Source organism: Monoraphidium neglectum (genome assembly GCF_000611645.1).
Source record: "Monoraphidium neglectum strain SAG 48.87 unplaced genomic scaffold scaffold01191, whole genome shotgun sequence".
In the NCBI taxonomy this organism is placed as follows: domain Eukaryota; kingdom Viridiplantae; phylum Chlorophyta; class Chlorophyceae; order Sphaeropleales; family Selenastraceae; genus Monoraphidium; species Monoraphidium neglectum.
In genome coordinates, this window is record NW_014012437.1 from 2,613 (window position 1) to 16,435 (window position 13,823).

A 13,823-nucleotide genomic window follows, 5' to 3' on the forward strand; every position below is an offset into this window, starting at 1 on the left:
GTTTCAACCACACCACCACCCCCCTCACTCCCAACCACCTCACACCCCCACCCCCCAGGTTGACGATGACACGGAGGACGACGCCATCGACGTGGAGGAGCCACCACCACCGCCGCGCGGCCGCGGGCGCCCACGCAGACACTTCTGACCGCCGCGGCTCACAGCCTGCCGATGGGCGCGCGCGGGGCCCGGCACGGCGGCCCCTGGCGGGCCGGCCTGGGCCGCTGACCTTGTGTGGATTGGGGCACCAGCCACCCAGCCGGGGCCTCCCACTGACCATTGCTTTTTTGGAATGCATGATGCTGGTTACTCACGGTCCCGCGATTCACATGACCGCCGCCGCATGGAGAGCGCCACGCGCTGCTGATGTAATTGATGCGTCTCGTTTGATTATCACGTAACCCAGTTCCCCTGGATGCTCCCGTTGGGAGGCTCCACTGCCTGCTTACACTCACGACGGACAGCAATCCTGCTTGCATGCGACACGGGCCGTGCCGGCGGTCGCGTCCCTGGCCCAGACTAAGAGGCCCCATTTGACCAACAACCTGTAACCACCTGTAAGTGGCAAACAAAAAGGGAACGCGCAGGCATCCCATCATCTTGATCAGCACTCTGCAAGTGGCTCAAAGTTTGTAAATGCAATGGTCACCGTGCGTTGCAGCACACGCTGTTAGGAGAAAGCTGGTTTTGCCGCTCAGCTAGGGGCCGCAGGGGCGCTGCCTGTTGATGACAGCACCAGCAACTGCGGTCAGTGCACATGTGTGCAGGTGACTAGTATCCGTTGGCATCACACCACAGTTTGGCGTCATCTGCGGCGGCAGTGCAGGGAGAACGGGCCTCAACTTGACCAGCTCTGCTTGATTGCTCTGCAGGGCCCAGGCAAACAAACACTCGCGGGTGTCATCAGCAGATGTTGCCCTCAATCATCACCAATCTTTGGGTACCCGAAGGCAGCAAGCAACATGCGGCAGCCGCCGCCCGTAATGTGTGATCCGCATGCCGCGTTTTAGGATGCGTGCGCCCTCACATGCTCCCTGTCTGTACGCATGGTCCATGGCGGCCAGCTCCTGTCCTGAGGGCAGCTTCATCGACCACTCCTGGTGGGGCCGGCGGGTTGTTGATGAGTCAGCACCCACGAGGCAAACGTGCGCATGCACGTAGGGGGGGTGCAGCTGTGGCACTGTGGGTTTGTCCTTTGAGCCTACCTTGGGCTGCACCTCTGTCCTGTTCAAAGCCGCCGTACTCTGGATGGGGGCCGCACCTGCCACTCGCACGCCGTGATGGCCCGGCCCTTCCAGTCGAGCATCTTGGCGTACCTGCCTGCGGGGTGCCAGGATCAGGGCAGCACCCAGCAAGCGAGGGGAGGGATGCGGGAGAAGAGTGTGAGCATGCGCTTCTGCGCCTTCAAGGGGCCACGCAGCGCACCTGGTGCGGTGGCCAGCTCAAACTGCGATCAAGCATGCAGATTCCGTGTTGCATGCAACTCCGTGCAATTTTGCGACCCGGCTGGTGTGGGTGTCGTCGCAGCCAGGTGTTTCACGCACCTGGGTCTGCAGCAGGGTGCATGGCGCCAAGGATCGTGGCGGGCCAAGGCAGGGGCCAACCAGTGGGAGAAGTGGGTGGCAGTGGACCAGGGGTTTACAGGTGAAACGGGTGAAAACAGAGCCACACGAGCTGACAAGCAACGCCGACTGCTGCCTTGTCAGCAAAACTGCGCCAAGCCAGACAGCCGCTAACGCAGTCGGGCGGAGCCTGGTGCATCGCGCCGCACCCACATATGTCCGGGGTGGTGCTGTTCTGCGGCACAAATTTGGGCGACAGGGGCCCAGGGGAGGCCGTGCTCCACTTGTCCACGGGGCACTGCTCCTGGATGTACTCCAGCGCCCAGTCACTCGACAGCTTCGGGTTCTGCAGCACAGCAGGACCGGGGATTCATGGCCGGAATGGTAGGGGGTTTCAGGGCATTCATGTGGCCATGAGGGTGACCCCTGTCGCGCCCCTGGCTGCCGGCTGCCTGCGCCCGTGCCGCTGGTCAAGATGTGTGTGAAACCGCTGACAACACCAGTGTGGTGCTCACACCTGCCACCCCGAGGTGGGGCGGCGCTGTGTTTGCAGCACAGAACAGCTATGTAATGAAATTGTGCCCTGCTGGGATGCACCTGGTACAGCTGCTTGACCCGATCCGTCCTATCACCAGACGCATCGTGCGGCGCACAGCCGGTGAGGTTTCCAAACGGACCGACCGCCCAGCTTGCCAACTTCAGGCACTTGGCGGTGTTGCTGTCGGGGCTGCGAGAGGAGCGAGGGTGCGACATAAAGGCCAGCTCGACCGAGCATCTTTGCAACCGGCACGTGACCAGCAATCAGGCAAGGCTTCCTGCGGGCAGCGGGAGTTTATTCACGCTGCTGTCTGCGGAAGCATACAGCCTTTCAAGGCGCCGCCCCTCTCGGGCCGCTCACCACAGCTCTTCAAAGCCGTTGGCATAACCACCTGCAGGAGACGACACGCACGACACCATTCAGCAAACCTCCACAGGCAAACACCGTGCGCACTTTAACAAGACGTTTGGCAAGCTTCCTCGGGATCAGCATCAGTGGCGGGCCTCGGGAGCGGCGGGTGCGAGCGGCGCCAGCAGCCCGGCGGCCGGAGCCGGGCGCGTGCTGCTTACCGTCGATCACGGGCTGGTTGCGGAAAGTGGTGTAGGTGGTGAGGCCCGCAAAACACGGCAGAAAGTCGGTGCTGTGCAGGGAGGTGATGAGGTCCAGCTGCGCTCAATGGTTCGGCAGCGGAAGACGGGTCGCGTCCGGGGTTGGGGGGAGCCATTGGGTTAGCAGCAGTCCAAGCCGGGCTGATGCAGCCCTGACTGGCCGACCCGAGGGCATCCCAGAAGCTCAAAGGCAGCAGCAGGAGGGGATTGAACGCTGCAGCGTTAGGGCAGCGCGGCATCAGGCAGCATGGCAGCAGTGCAGGGGACTGCATGTGCGCGCCGCACCTTGCTGGTCCAGCTGGAAATGACCCATGACGCGCTGCCGGCCAGGCTGGGCTTGCTGGCGTCGAGCTGGGACACCGCCACCCTGACACGGCCGATGACTGCGAGGCGGCAGACGATCGTGCGATCCCCCGGGGCGCGTGGCTTTCACATCACAGCTGGTATGTGCGTGGGAGGTTGACTGCCAGCCTGAACAATTGCACAAATAGTTGCAAGCTCCGACTACAAATTGCAGCCCTGGTCACGGCCACCTTCCAGGCTGCACTGCCCAGATGCGCAGCCGCTCACCCTTCCCAGCGACGTCATCCGGGAAGCTGGTGCGCATGGCCTGCAAGTCATGCAGCAAATGGGGTGCATTTGCTTCTCAGCGCTAGACAAGCCTCCTTGCATTTCACAGGTCACAGGAGCAGGTGCAGACCCTGCAGCAAGGCACAGAGTCTGAGGTGTGGGCAGACCAAACGGTATCAGGCAGGGTTGCCCGCCTTTGCACATATGCGCACAGCCCATGCTCGATGTGCAACGATCGCGGCGGCGGCGTGGGTGAAGCCAGTGCAGCCCAGCCTCACCTCCACCAACTGAGCGTTCAGGTGGCCGGGGCAGCTCCCGCCAAACGTCTTCCCACACGTCGCGAGGACCTGCGACAGGCCCAGACGCTGGCTTCAGCAGCCCTGCACACCCACATCCTGTGGCGCATCTCTGCATACGCACGCGCCAACCAGCAGTCAAGCAACGCGCGTGTGCGCGCCGTCAGGCCAGGTGAATATCCGCGCAGTGCTGAGGGCTCACACTCTTCCAGATGTCCCGCTGGGCCGGCCCACTGAGACCCAGTGTCGTTGCGACAGCTGTGATACTGGGTGAGCAGAACAGGCGGCCAGTAAGTGCGCTTGGGTGGAGACGGCATGTTGCAGCTCCAGCGTACACAAATGAGATGATGCTGCCTCTGTATCTGGTCCTTGCGAGTGTGTCGGTGCGCCAAGTGTGCGGCCAACCGACTACCAAGCGACGGGTAAGACAGCAGTCCACGCCCCTGCCAAGCGGACGGCAGCACGCTTCCCGTGCACAAAGCACCCGGCGCAGCGCCGCACGACTCACGCGCCGCCACTCAGGCCGCTTAGCTGGGACGTTCCTGGCACGATTACGCCCCTGGCCAGCAGCTCGGCCACTGCGCCACTGTACCATGTGATCAACAGGGCCGACCCTTGTAGGGCGATGGGGTGGGGGTACCTGGGCGGCATCTGCTTGGGCTGCGGCTGCTGGGAACCTGCGGGCAGCGGCAGCCAAGTGGTTTTGATATCTGCTAGGCGGGCGAGCGCGGTGCCGCACCCAAGCAGCAGCACCAGCGCAGCGATGGTGGCCGCCGCTGGCTGTGGGAGGAACGAGGGTGACCGCAAAGGTGAGCGTGTAATTAGAAGCGGCGATCCGCATCATAGATTGGGGTGCAGGGCGGGTGGGGACCATTGATGGGCGGCGCTGAAAATGGGCTCATCAAGCTGAGCAGCACCCGAGCACCACTGCCCGTCAGCAGGCACACGCGGCGCAGGAACCAGCTGAACACCATGCGCCTCACGCGCTGGGACGTGGCCGGCATGGCTTAGTGCTGCGAAATAGATGCAGTCGCGTCTGCTGCACAGCTGCCTCAGATGTTGATGTCGTGTACGTCGTCGTTGCGGAAGGTCTGAGCGAATGAAATGACAGCCACGGTGGCGGGTGTATGAAATCAATGCTTTCTTCTGGCGTGTATGATGGAATATGAAAATTCTGTTGCATTGGCTTCTGCTGTGCTGAAAACGGCGAGTTCCAGGTCATTGTGCATGCGTCTGAGATGAGTGACAGACAATTAGAAATCCGCCGCGCGCTGCCGTGGGTGCAGCCCACCAGTACGGTATCTCATCTGTGTAGTTCTCCCATGCGCCTGTGACCGCTGTTTTTGCCCTGCTACTATGATGAAGGGCAGAAGATTGTGCTGCCTACTCAAGGGGGCAAGTCAACAGCATTACAGCAGGGCGATGAAGAATGCGCAGGTGCCGCAACGGGCGAGCACCACTATGCAGTGTAGGATGTGTGAGTAAAATGGACCGTTAACCCTGGAGAACGGCAGCGGAGGCACCCCTGCCCTGTGCCATTGTGCCGACCGGTCATTGGAAACACCTGAGGCTTGGACAACACCAATGCTGCCGCAGGCCGCACCGCGGCACGACCAAGGCGCCCAGCACTCCCCATGCTGGTTTAGGGTGAGGCAATGGCAACTGAGGCAAATGAGGAAAATGAGACAAATGAGGCAATTGCGGAATGTGCGGGATCAAGGCGGCGGCCCATCTACGCCCAAATTTGACGACGCAAAGCAGTTCTTTTCAGTGGCATCCCTTATCATACAGCGTTTGTGCAACTCAGGAACGCTCGGTGCGCTCGCATCGCCCCCTCACGCCAGCAGCACTGCCAAAAGCACCGCAGCAGCCGCCGCCAACGCGCCGCCTGCAGCGCTGCGCACCCGCGCCGTGCCCGAGCTGGTCGCGGCGTCGTCCTTGCCCCGCTTCGTCCCCTTCTGCTCCAGACCGTACGGCGCCGTCGCAAAGGTGCCGTTTGCGAGCGCCTCAAACCTGGCCATGGAGACCGGCATCACCACGCCGGACTCGCAGCGCCCCTCGAAGGTGCCTGACTGCTCATTGCAGCCGCGGGCGTCCCTAGCGATGGAGCCGTCTGGGTCGCCGACGAGGGCTATGATCTGGCCCGCCCCCGTCAGCTTGCAGATGCCGTCCACCTCCTCGTCGTTCGCGTCGCTGATGGGCGCCCAGCGGCAGGTGGGGAAGCTCGTGGTGCAGTTCTTGCGCGTCTGGAAGCCGTCGCAGAGGGGCCTCAGGCGCCGCTTCGCGCGCACAGCCCAGCAGTCGCCGGCAAAAGCTGGGTCCAGTGACGTGAGCTGGTCCAGGACTCGCTCCAGCTGCGAGAGGCACAATGGGTGCGCATGTGTGTGAAGGCGTTTGAGCACGCACTTGTGTGTGTGTGTGTGTGTGTGTGTGTGTATGGAATCAGGCTGCAGGCATGCAGGTGTGCCAATGTCGTCGTCCTTGTGTGTGGGTACTGCGGGCCTGCATGTTGCTTGTCGGCCTTGTCGACCGTCTGACCCAGGATTGGGCCGGAAGGGCGCGCTCGCGTGCACCTCAGAGCGCACGAGCCGGCACCACACGCGATGCAGCACATGTGGCTTCCAGGCACTGACCCCGCGCCTCCGCTTGTTGTGCTTAGCCGCCTCGCCCCCTGGCGTGCCCATGCGCTCACCCCCTTGGACTTGTCCTTCAGGACCACAGCCTGCTGGTCGCGATGCATGCACAGCTCCACTGCATAAGGGCTGCCGCCGCTGTCACTAGGCCCGGCCGCCTGCTGCAGCCGCCGCCGCAGCATCCGGCGCCGCCCGACAGCCTCGTCTGCGGCCGCAGGTGTTGCGCTCGCTGTCTTGCTCTGGGCCGCGGCTGGCGCGGCGGCGGCAGGCGGTGCTGCCGCCCTGGGCTTGGCGGCCGCCGCGGGTGGGGAGCTGGGGTTTGCTGCCGCGTCCTGTCCTGCCGCGTCCTGTCCGGCCGCGTCCTGACCTCCCGAGTCCTGTGCTGCCGCGCCCTGTCCTGCCGTGTCCTGTGCTGCCCCGTCGTCTGACAAGATGTAAGGCATCGCGTTGAACCACACACAGCCCTGGCTCTCCAGTCCCGCGCACGACGGCTGGTCGTATGTCGCCTTCAGACACGAGAGGGAGGGGTGGGCGCGAGTGTGTGCGCAACTTGCACCAGCTTGTGACGATTGGATGCGCGTATGCGTGGGCACAATTGTGCATGTGCCTCCGTGTTTGCGCATGTCTGTGCATGGAAGTACACTGGTTTGTGGGAGTGTGTGTGTGTGCACTTGTGTGTGTGAGAGCGTGCTCATGTGTGCGTGCTCTTGTGCATGCTCATGTGCGTGTGTGTATGTGTGCGTGTGTGCATTTGTGCGGAACTTGCAGATGCAGCCAGGTGATTAGGCGCAGCTGCCCCACGCCTGCATGCAGCGCCCCGCCCCTGCATGCCCCGCGCACCCAGCAGGCCTCATACTGCGCAGCAATGGAGCCAGGGCAGGCGTTGAGCTGCCCATCCTCAGGAGTGAACGCGTAGCAATTCTGGGAAGGCCAGGGGGGGTGCATGGGGTGTGCGTTGCCGGCAGTGAGGACGGACGTGTGTCGGCGAACGGGTGCAAGGCACAGTCATGAGCACCAACAGCAGACACGAGGCTCGGGGACGTTGTCGTGCACTGGAGGAGAGGAAATGACTGCAGACAGCGGCTGCACACTATTGCTGCAGGCAGGGTGCTTTGGGGGGCGAAAGACAGCTGACGCAAGGAACCCAGGAGTGTGGTGGGCTCCACAGCCAGCTTGCCCCAGACCCGTTCGGCCGCCGCAGCCCGCACCTCGTTGTCCCCGTCCCACATGCAGGTGAAGTCCGGGTTGATGGCGCCCCTGGCATTGCAGGCCCCCTCGGTGTCGATGTTGCCGCACACCGCGTCTGCGCCCTGGCGCCGCAGCCAGCCGCGCGCGATCTCGTCGGTCACGTTGGACACGTCAATGCGCGCCAGGATGAGCGCGCCGTTGGCGCGGCACACGTCGTCCGCGGGGTTCCACACGCACCGCTCGGCGCCCAGCTCGTCCTTGTTGCTGGCAGTGCCCCCTTGAGCGGCTGCAGGCGATGGGCGCGGGCGCAAGGTGCGGACGGCGGCGTTTGCGTCGTGCAGGGTGGGTGCGTTCCCAGGGTGCTTGTGAGCCTGCTGCGTTTGTCAATGCCTTCAATGTTGCAAATTGTCACAGGCGGCGACGCCAAGGCAGCCCCGTGCTGCTGCAGCCCCCGCGTGGCATGCGCGCGCGCCGACCGCCAAGGACCAGCCGCACTGCCGCGTCAGTGAGCAGCTTTGGGCCGGGGCCCCGATAGCAAGGCTCCCACCAGTGACGATCATCGACGTGAGCAGGCCGGGGCGGGACGATGTAAGAAACGTTGAGCTGGCGCGCTGTGTGTCAGCCTGGGCCTGCACCTGGGCAGCTGGGATGAGGCCCTGGGCCGCGATGGCGATGGGCGCAGCGACGCAGCACACTAGAAGCAGTGCCGCCCGCGGCCTCGGCAGTGCAAGGCGGGCCATCGCAACGGGTCCGATCGTTTTACTTCGACTAGCCGAGCGTTCGCGACCACGCTTGGCGTGTTGTCAGCCTGTAACCCGTGGCGGGATTGGGCCGGAATTGCCCCCGCCGGTTGTCGTCGGTTCAGAGAGGGCGTCGCGTGTTAGGAACATGGTATGACATGCGACACATATTGCACGTTCGCCAGATCAGCTGCTGCCAGCAGGCGTGACCCGCACAGCAGCTGGCGTCACTCGGTTGGCCTCGCCACGTCCTCACGTCGCAACTCCACAACCATGCCCGCTCCTCTGCATCCTGGCTCTGCGCTTTGCTCCTGCCCTTCACACGAACATTCTACTGGCGTAGAATGGTCGTGGGACCCTGGATGCTGCACTGGCCATCAGTAATCGAACGGCAACTGGGGCCAGCCAATGGCACGGTTCCATGTACGCACAGCAGCGCCAGGGTCACGGTGTGCATTGTGAAGTGTTGAGAGTCTGAATCTGGTGCTTTCAGCCGAGGTAACCCCTCCGGTAGACTTCCATCTAGTAACCTTGATGACTTTAGCCGTGCCTGCACACCAAGAGCACCACAAAGGTGGCCATGCGCATCACTGCTCACAAACAACCCCGACCAATCCCGCGGAGTGCCGAACACTTAGCTTAGACAATTGCACAGAACAGTATAGCGTTAATATAAATCAACCAAAGGCAGGTGCCCCAACCAGTCAGCAGCAACTCAGCACAGGCATCAGGCCGGCCGTGCCAACCGAGGGCGACACCCGCGCCTCTGTTTGAGCGACTGGATGGAACAACATACTGTGGCCCCCGTGGCGATGCACACGGTTGAGCTCAATGGAGATACTTGTCAGCGGAGTCTCCAGGTGCAGGAGATTGGTGGACGTCAACCCCAAGCGCTGACTGTTGCAGGGAGCGAGGCGCTGTATCCAAACCTCTGCGCATTACGATACGACGCCCTAGCCTTGCACTCCCTTGAGCTCGCCTGCTGCTGGGCTGTTGAGAACGCAGCACCCCCTTGCGCAGCTTCAGCCACCTGCCCAATTGTCAAGCCTCCGCCCCTGCTCCACTGGCACTGCCGCTGCCGGCTGAATCAGCAATGCACAGCCGCCGCTAATTGTTGCCCAGTTGCCGCCCCCGCTGGCCTGCAGCAAGGCGGCTTGCCACACCGGCACGTGCGACCCACTTGACATCAGAGGGGTTCGGGTGAGCCCACTCTGGTGGGGTGCCAGGGCAGGGAGGATTTCCCGTCAGTTGGTTGACAGGCTTATTGATGTGCAACCATCTGATACATCTGTGCGTACATAACCAGCAAGGGGATAAGCTTGGAACTCTGAAGTGCAGGCAGTGGTGTCAGGGGGCTGCCAGCAGCTTATTGGCACGCACTGCCCTCAACAGCCGCCGCCCCGCCGCGCCATGGCGCCCTTGTTTTTTGTGATTCGTGCCAAATGTACCGTTTGCGAGTGCTTCAAACCTGGCCATAGGCACAGGTGCCACTTTGCTCGACCTGCAGCGGCCTTCAGATCGGGCGCTGCAGTCGCGCGCACTCCTGGCGATCGAGCCGTCGGGGTCACCAATGAGGCTGATCAGCTCGCCCACGCCGGTGAGCTCGCAGGTGCCGTCGGCGTCAGAGGTCAATCTGAAACCAACGTCGGGTACCAGAGAGACACCGCTGCTGATCGGCGCCCAGCGACAGGTGGGAGAGCGCTTGCCGCAACCCTTGCGGGTGTCCAGTCCGCTGCAGAAGGTCCGCAAGCGCCTCCTGGCGCGTGCGGTCCAGCACCCGCCAGTGAAGGCGGGATCAAGAGAGATGAGCTGACTCACCACGCGAATGTACTGCACCGAGCAGTGTTCATGTGAGTGTGTGTGAATGAAAGAGTGCGCGTGTGTGCGCGCGTGAGTGTTTGTGTGTGTGTGGGGGGGGGGGGGTTGCGCGCAAGCGCAAGCGCTCACACGCGCCCACGCGCACGCCTGTGTACGCGTGCATGTAGCATGTGCAAGTGTGGCCTCAAATCTTCTCAGCACCAACGAGACAGCATATCCCGTTCGCCTCAACTTCCAGCACTGTCTGTGGGGCGCTCACCCCCTTGTAGTTCTCCCTCTCCAGGACCGCTGCCTGTTCTCGATGCATGCACAGGTTTACTGCGATGCCCACAGCCCCACTGTCAGCAGGGGCCAACGACTGCCGAAGCCCCCGCAGCGCTGCACCAGAAGCTGCGGCGTCAACCTTCACAACGGGTGCGGGCTTTATGGCTGGCACCGGTGCAGTTGTGGACGCTGCGACTGCGCGGTTGTGCTGGTCAGCAGGAGTCTTGTCAGCTGGCAATGGGAGTGTGCCGAACCAGACACATCCCTTGCCCCGAAGCCGCTCACACGCGGCCTGGTCGTCGACGCCATGCTGGGTGAGGTGGCGTGGGTGGTTGGGTGAGTAGAGGGCACACACGCGAAGAGCGTGAGGGGGCTGCATGGTGTAGTTGCATGCTGCGGGCTCAACGGGTGGCGCCTGGGATCGCTTGGCAGGCATTCTGAACAGCAATGCGACAAGTTGGTACAATCATGCCACATGAACCATGTCTTGGGCCGGCGGGGGTGGCAAAGGTTGGCCAACAGACGAGAGCAGCCTGGCTCGCGCACCCAACAGGTCTCGTACTTTGCTGCTTTGGATCCGGGGCAGAAATGTTGCATCCCGTCCTCTGGTGTGGTGGCGTAGCAGCCCTTCAAGCACACGTACAAATTGCATGTGTATGTGTGTGTGACTGCACAGCCGCCCCCTCCAGCATGCAATTGATCGAAAGCGTGCCAAACGCCAACGAGGCGCATGCCCACAACCTCAGGGTGCAGCACGTGACCACTGGCAAGCTTGCAAGGTCCTCAGCAATATTGGCACTAGGTGAGTCCTTGAACCATCGCAAGCGCCACCACCTGGGCCGCCCCACCTTGCTGCTGTCCCACATGCATGTGAAGTCAGCGTTGAGGGCGCCCCTGGCCTTGCAGGCTTGCTCCTTGCCGATAATGTCACACAGTGTGTCCGCGCTCCGCCGCCGCAGCCAGCCACGCGAAATATCATCAACCACGCTGGACACGTCAGCACGTGCCAGGATGAACGCTGCGAGAGCAGGGTGCAGATGGTCAGCGACTGCAGGAGCAACGTGGCATGGAGGGCGGCACGCGCCCACCTGTCGGCGGCAGGCAGGCCGAGGGGGGACAGGGTTGAGGCCCAACACTGGTTGCTTGTAGGAGCCAGTTCGTCATTTATCATTCAGGCTGCTGCTGCCGCATACCTTCGTTGACCTGGCATGTTGCATCGTTTGGGTTCCACACGCACTGTGCAGCGGCCAGTTTGCCGGGGTCCGCTGCATTGACGACCAGCAGGGACAGGAGGCTGGGACGCGATGTCACTAGAAAGTGCTGTGTTGCGCGCGCTGCTGCACTTGTGCGCCGGTCCTCGCTGGCTGGGGTGAGGCCTCGGCTCACAACAGCAATGGGGCCTGCTGCGCAGCACACGCAGATAATTGCCAGCAGCGGCACCGTTCGCGGCTGCCAGCAGGCAGAACGGCTCTGATTTTGAGGTTTACTTCGATAGGAATTGTTGGGAACCGGTCGACGAGGCATCGATGCGGCCGGCCTGCTGAGATATGATAATCAGCGGGCGCACACTATCAACGGATTCGCTTGAACTGCGGAACGATTTGCAACGGACCACCCTTCTTGAAAGAATGTTGTAGCCTACTTCCTTCCGTGTTCGTACCAGGTGCACTTGCGGACAGCACAAACCCAATGGCCACTCAGGCGGTGCCTGAGCAGTGCCAACCAGGTGCCAACAATGGCTCGCTTGGCCTGGCGCTTTCTGGGTGTCAGGCTCTGGTGGTGTGTACTTGTGTAGCACACGCAAGCACACAGGTGCTTAGTGACCAGCGAGCCAGGATTGAATTGGATTGGCTGCTGCGCAGGCTCGCTTTGCCGGGTTCGCTACCTGATATCTAATAATTCATCCAAATCTCTGCTGGACAACCACACTCCCACAGCCCATGCTTGCATCCTGTGGCATCAGCAATACATGTAGCGCCTCTCAAGGCTGGCAGCATCTTGGGGCTCATGTGGCCTTGGCCAGCAGCCCAAGATGTAATATTTACTCCTGGTCACGACAAATTGGACAGCACTGCGCCATGCTGGATCTTGAAGGGGTCAACATCCAGGGCTGTATCTTGGACTGCGCCATTGGCGTCTGGGAAGCTCCAGCTCTCTGAGCAGTTTTGAGGGACGAACGACAAATTGACCCGCTGCTTGCTCCACGTTCGGTAACAAAATCCAAAGTGTCATCCGCACGCATCATGTGCGCCATGGCGCTACGAACAGCGCATGCATAGACGTCGCAGAGCCTGGTAGAGGTGAAAGAAAGCAGGCAACAGGGTTGTTCATGCACACAACACACGCAACCACCCAGCCATCCAACCACCAAACTGATTCATAAGTGCAGCAGGACGAGCAAAGCGAAGGGCGTGTAGCAGGGCGCTGTTGCCCTGGCGGCGCGCAAGCACTGTGCTGCAAGCGGTGTGCCGCAAGTGGTGCGCCCTTGCGCCTGGGCAGCAGACCGTTGAAGGACTGACCAGAGCAAAAGAACAGCGTTGACCACCCACTGCCATCATGCACCTTCAGCTGAAGTTATCCCACATATACAGCATTTTGATCGCGTCTGTAAACGCTTGATCGCCTGATTTGGCCTTTCCAACCGCGTGCGCTCCCGCTGACCTGACATGCATGACCCACTGGGGTCGGGACCGAGGCCCAATGGGATGGTAACGCTGACACATAGCGTGTTTACAGGAGACAAAGCCCGCTACACCAACACCACTTGCCCCTGGGCTGCGCTCACGCGGACCATGGGTGCTTTGGAAAATGCGCGGTGCCTATAACGCTAGTTTGGACCCCATTAGAAGTCCAGCGAGGCTCATTGTGTTAATCATACGCTTTGAACTCTCGGAGGTATCTGAACGAACGCGTTCTGCGATTCTGCGATTTACAGAGGGTTCCAAGTGAACCAAGGGCGCGGGCCTCATTAGACGATCAAGCATCACAGAAATCATGAACCTGCAAGTGCTTCGCCGTGCCGCAGTGCTGGGCAGCGCGCGGGCCCCGAGCGTGGCACTGCACCACGCACAGCAGGTGGCACGGCGGCCTGTGCGCCCCGCCCGTGCAGCCTATGGCAACGACTCCTCGCTCGAGGCGTGGCAGCCGGCCGTCAACCCCACGGCCCCCAACCCCCCGGCGCCCGCCGACCCGCCGGCGCCCGGGGAGACCGAGACGTTTGAGACCACGTCGCGCGACGCGTACTACACGCGCCGCCACGAGCTGGTGCTGGAGAGCTTCCCCAACGCCCTGGGCGTGGACGACTTCATCAGCCGCGTGGAGATCGCACTCGCCGCACACGGCTTCCGCGGCGACAACGCCATCGGTGCGCGCGCGCGCGCGCCGTGAACGCCCGCACCCCCTGCGCCCGCCGGGCTGCACCCCACCGCTGCAGCCAGGGCGACCGGCCGCGCGGCCGCGTCACGACAGACGCTCCGGCAGATCGCCCGTCGGCGTGCGGCGCAGGGGGTCGAATCTAGCAGGGAGCCAAAGGCTGTCCCGCGCCGCGGGGATCAGATGCCAGCCCGCTGGGCGCACTTCGCATCAGCAGGCCACCCTCCACATCGA

At 62.5% G+C, this 13,823-nt stretch overlaps 3 protein-coding genes across 3 annotated transcripts in view; 2 read left to right on the plus strand and 1 right to left on the minus strand.

The window, feature by feature from the left end:
• Positions 1-148, plus strand: part of MNEG_6974 (hypothetical protein) — a gene marked incomplete at both ends in the record, with an annotated part of 2,173 nt that extends 2,025 nt beyond the window's left edge. Inside the window, one exon of the mRNA XM_014044551.1 lies at positions 59-148. Within this exon, the coding sequence (XP_013900005.1) occupies positions 59-148 (90 nt within the window). The remainder of the gene's footprint in view (positions 1-58) is intronic.
• Positions 149-698: 550 nt separating this feature from the next.
• MNEG_6975 (hypothetical protein) lies at positions 699-3,315 on the minus strand (the record flags this gene model as incomplete). Its single annotated transcript, XM_014044552.1, has 9 exons — positions 699-742; positions 1,028-1,097; positions 1,262-1,316; positions 1,772-1,908; positions 2,160-2,289; positions 2,461-2,491; positions 2,670-2,766; positions 2,994-3,091; positions 3,279-3,315. 9 exons carry the CDS (start codon positions 3,313-3,315, stop codon positions 699-701), a joined length of 699 nt encoding a protein of 232 aa, XP_013900006.1.
• Positions 3,316-13,211: 9,896 nt separating this feature from the next.
• Positions 13,212-13,604, plus strand: MNEG_6976 (hypothetical protein; the record flags this gene model as incomplete). The annotated part of the gene is made up of 1 exon (XM_014044553.1): positions 13,212-13,604. The coding sequence occupies one exon, from the start codon at positions 13,212-13,214 to the stop codon at positions 13,602-13,604; it is 393 nt and encodes a 130-aa protein (XP_013900007.1).
• Positions 13,605-13,823: the final 219 nt, after the last annotated feature.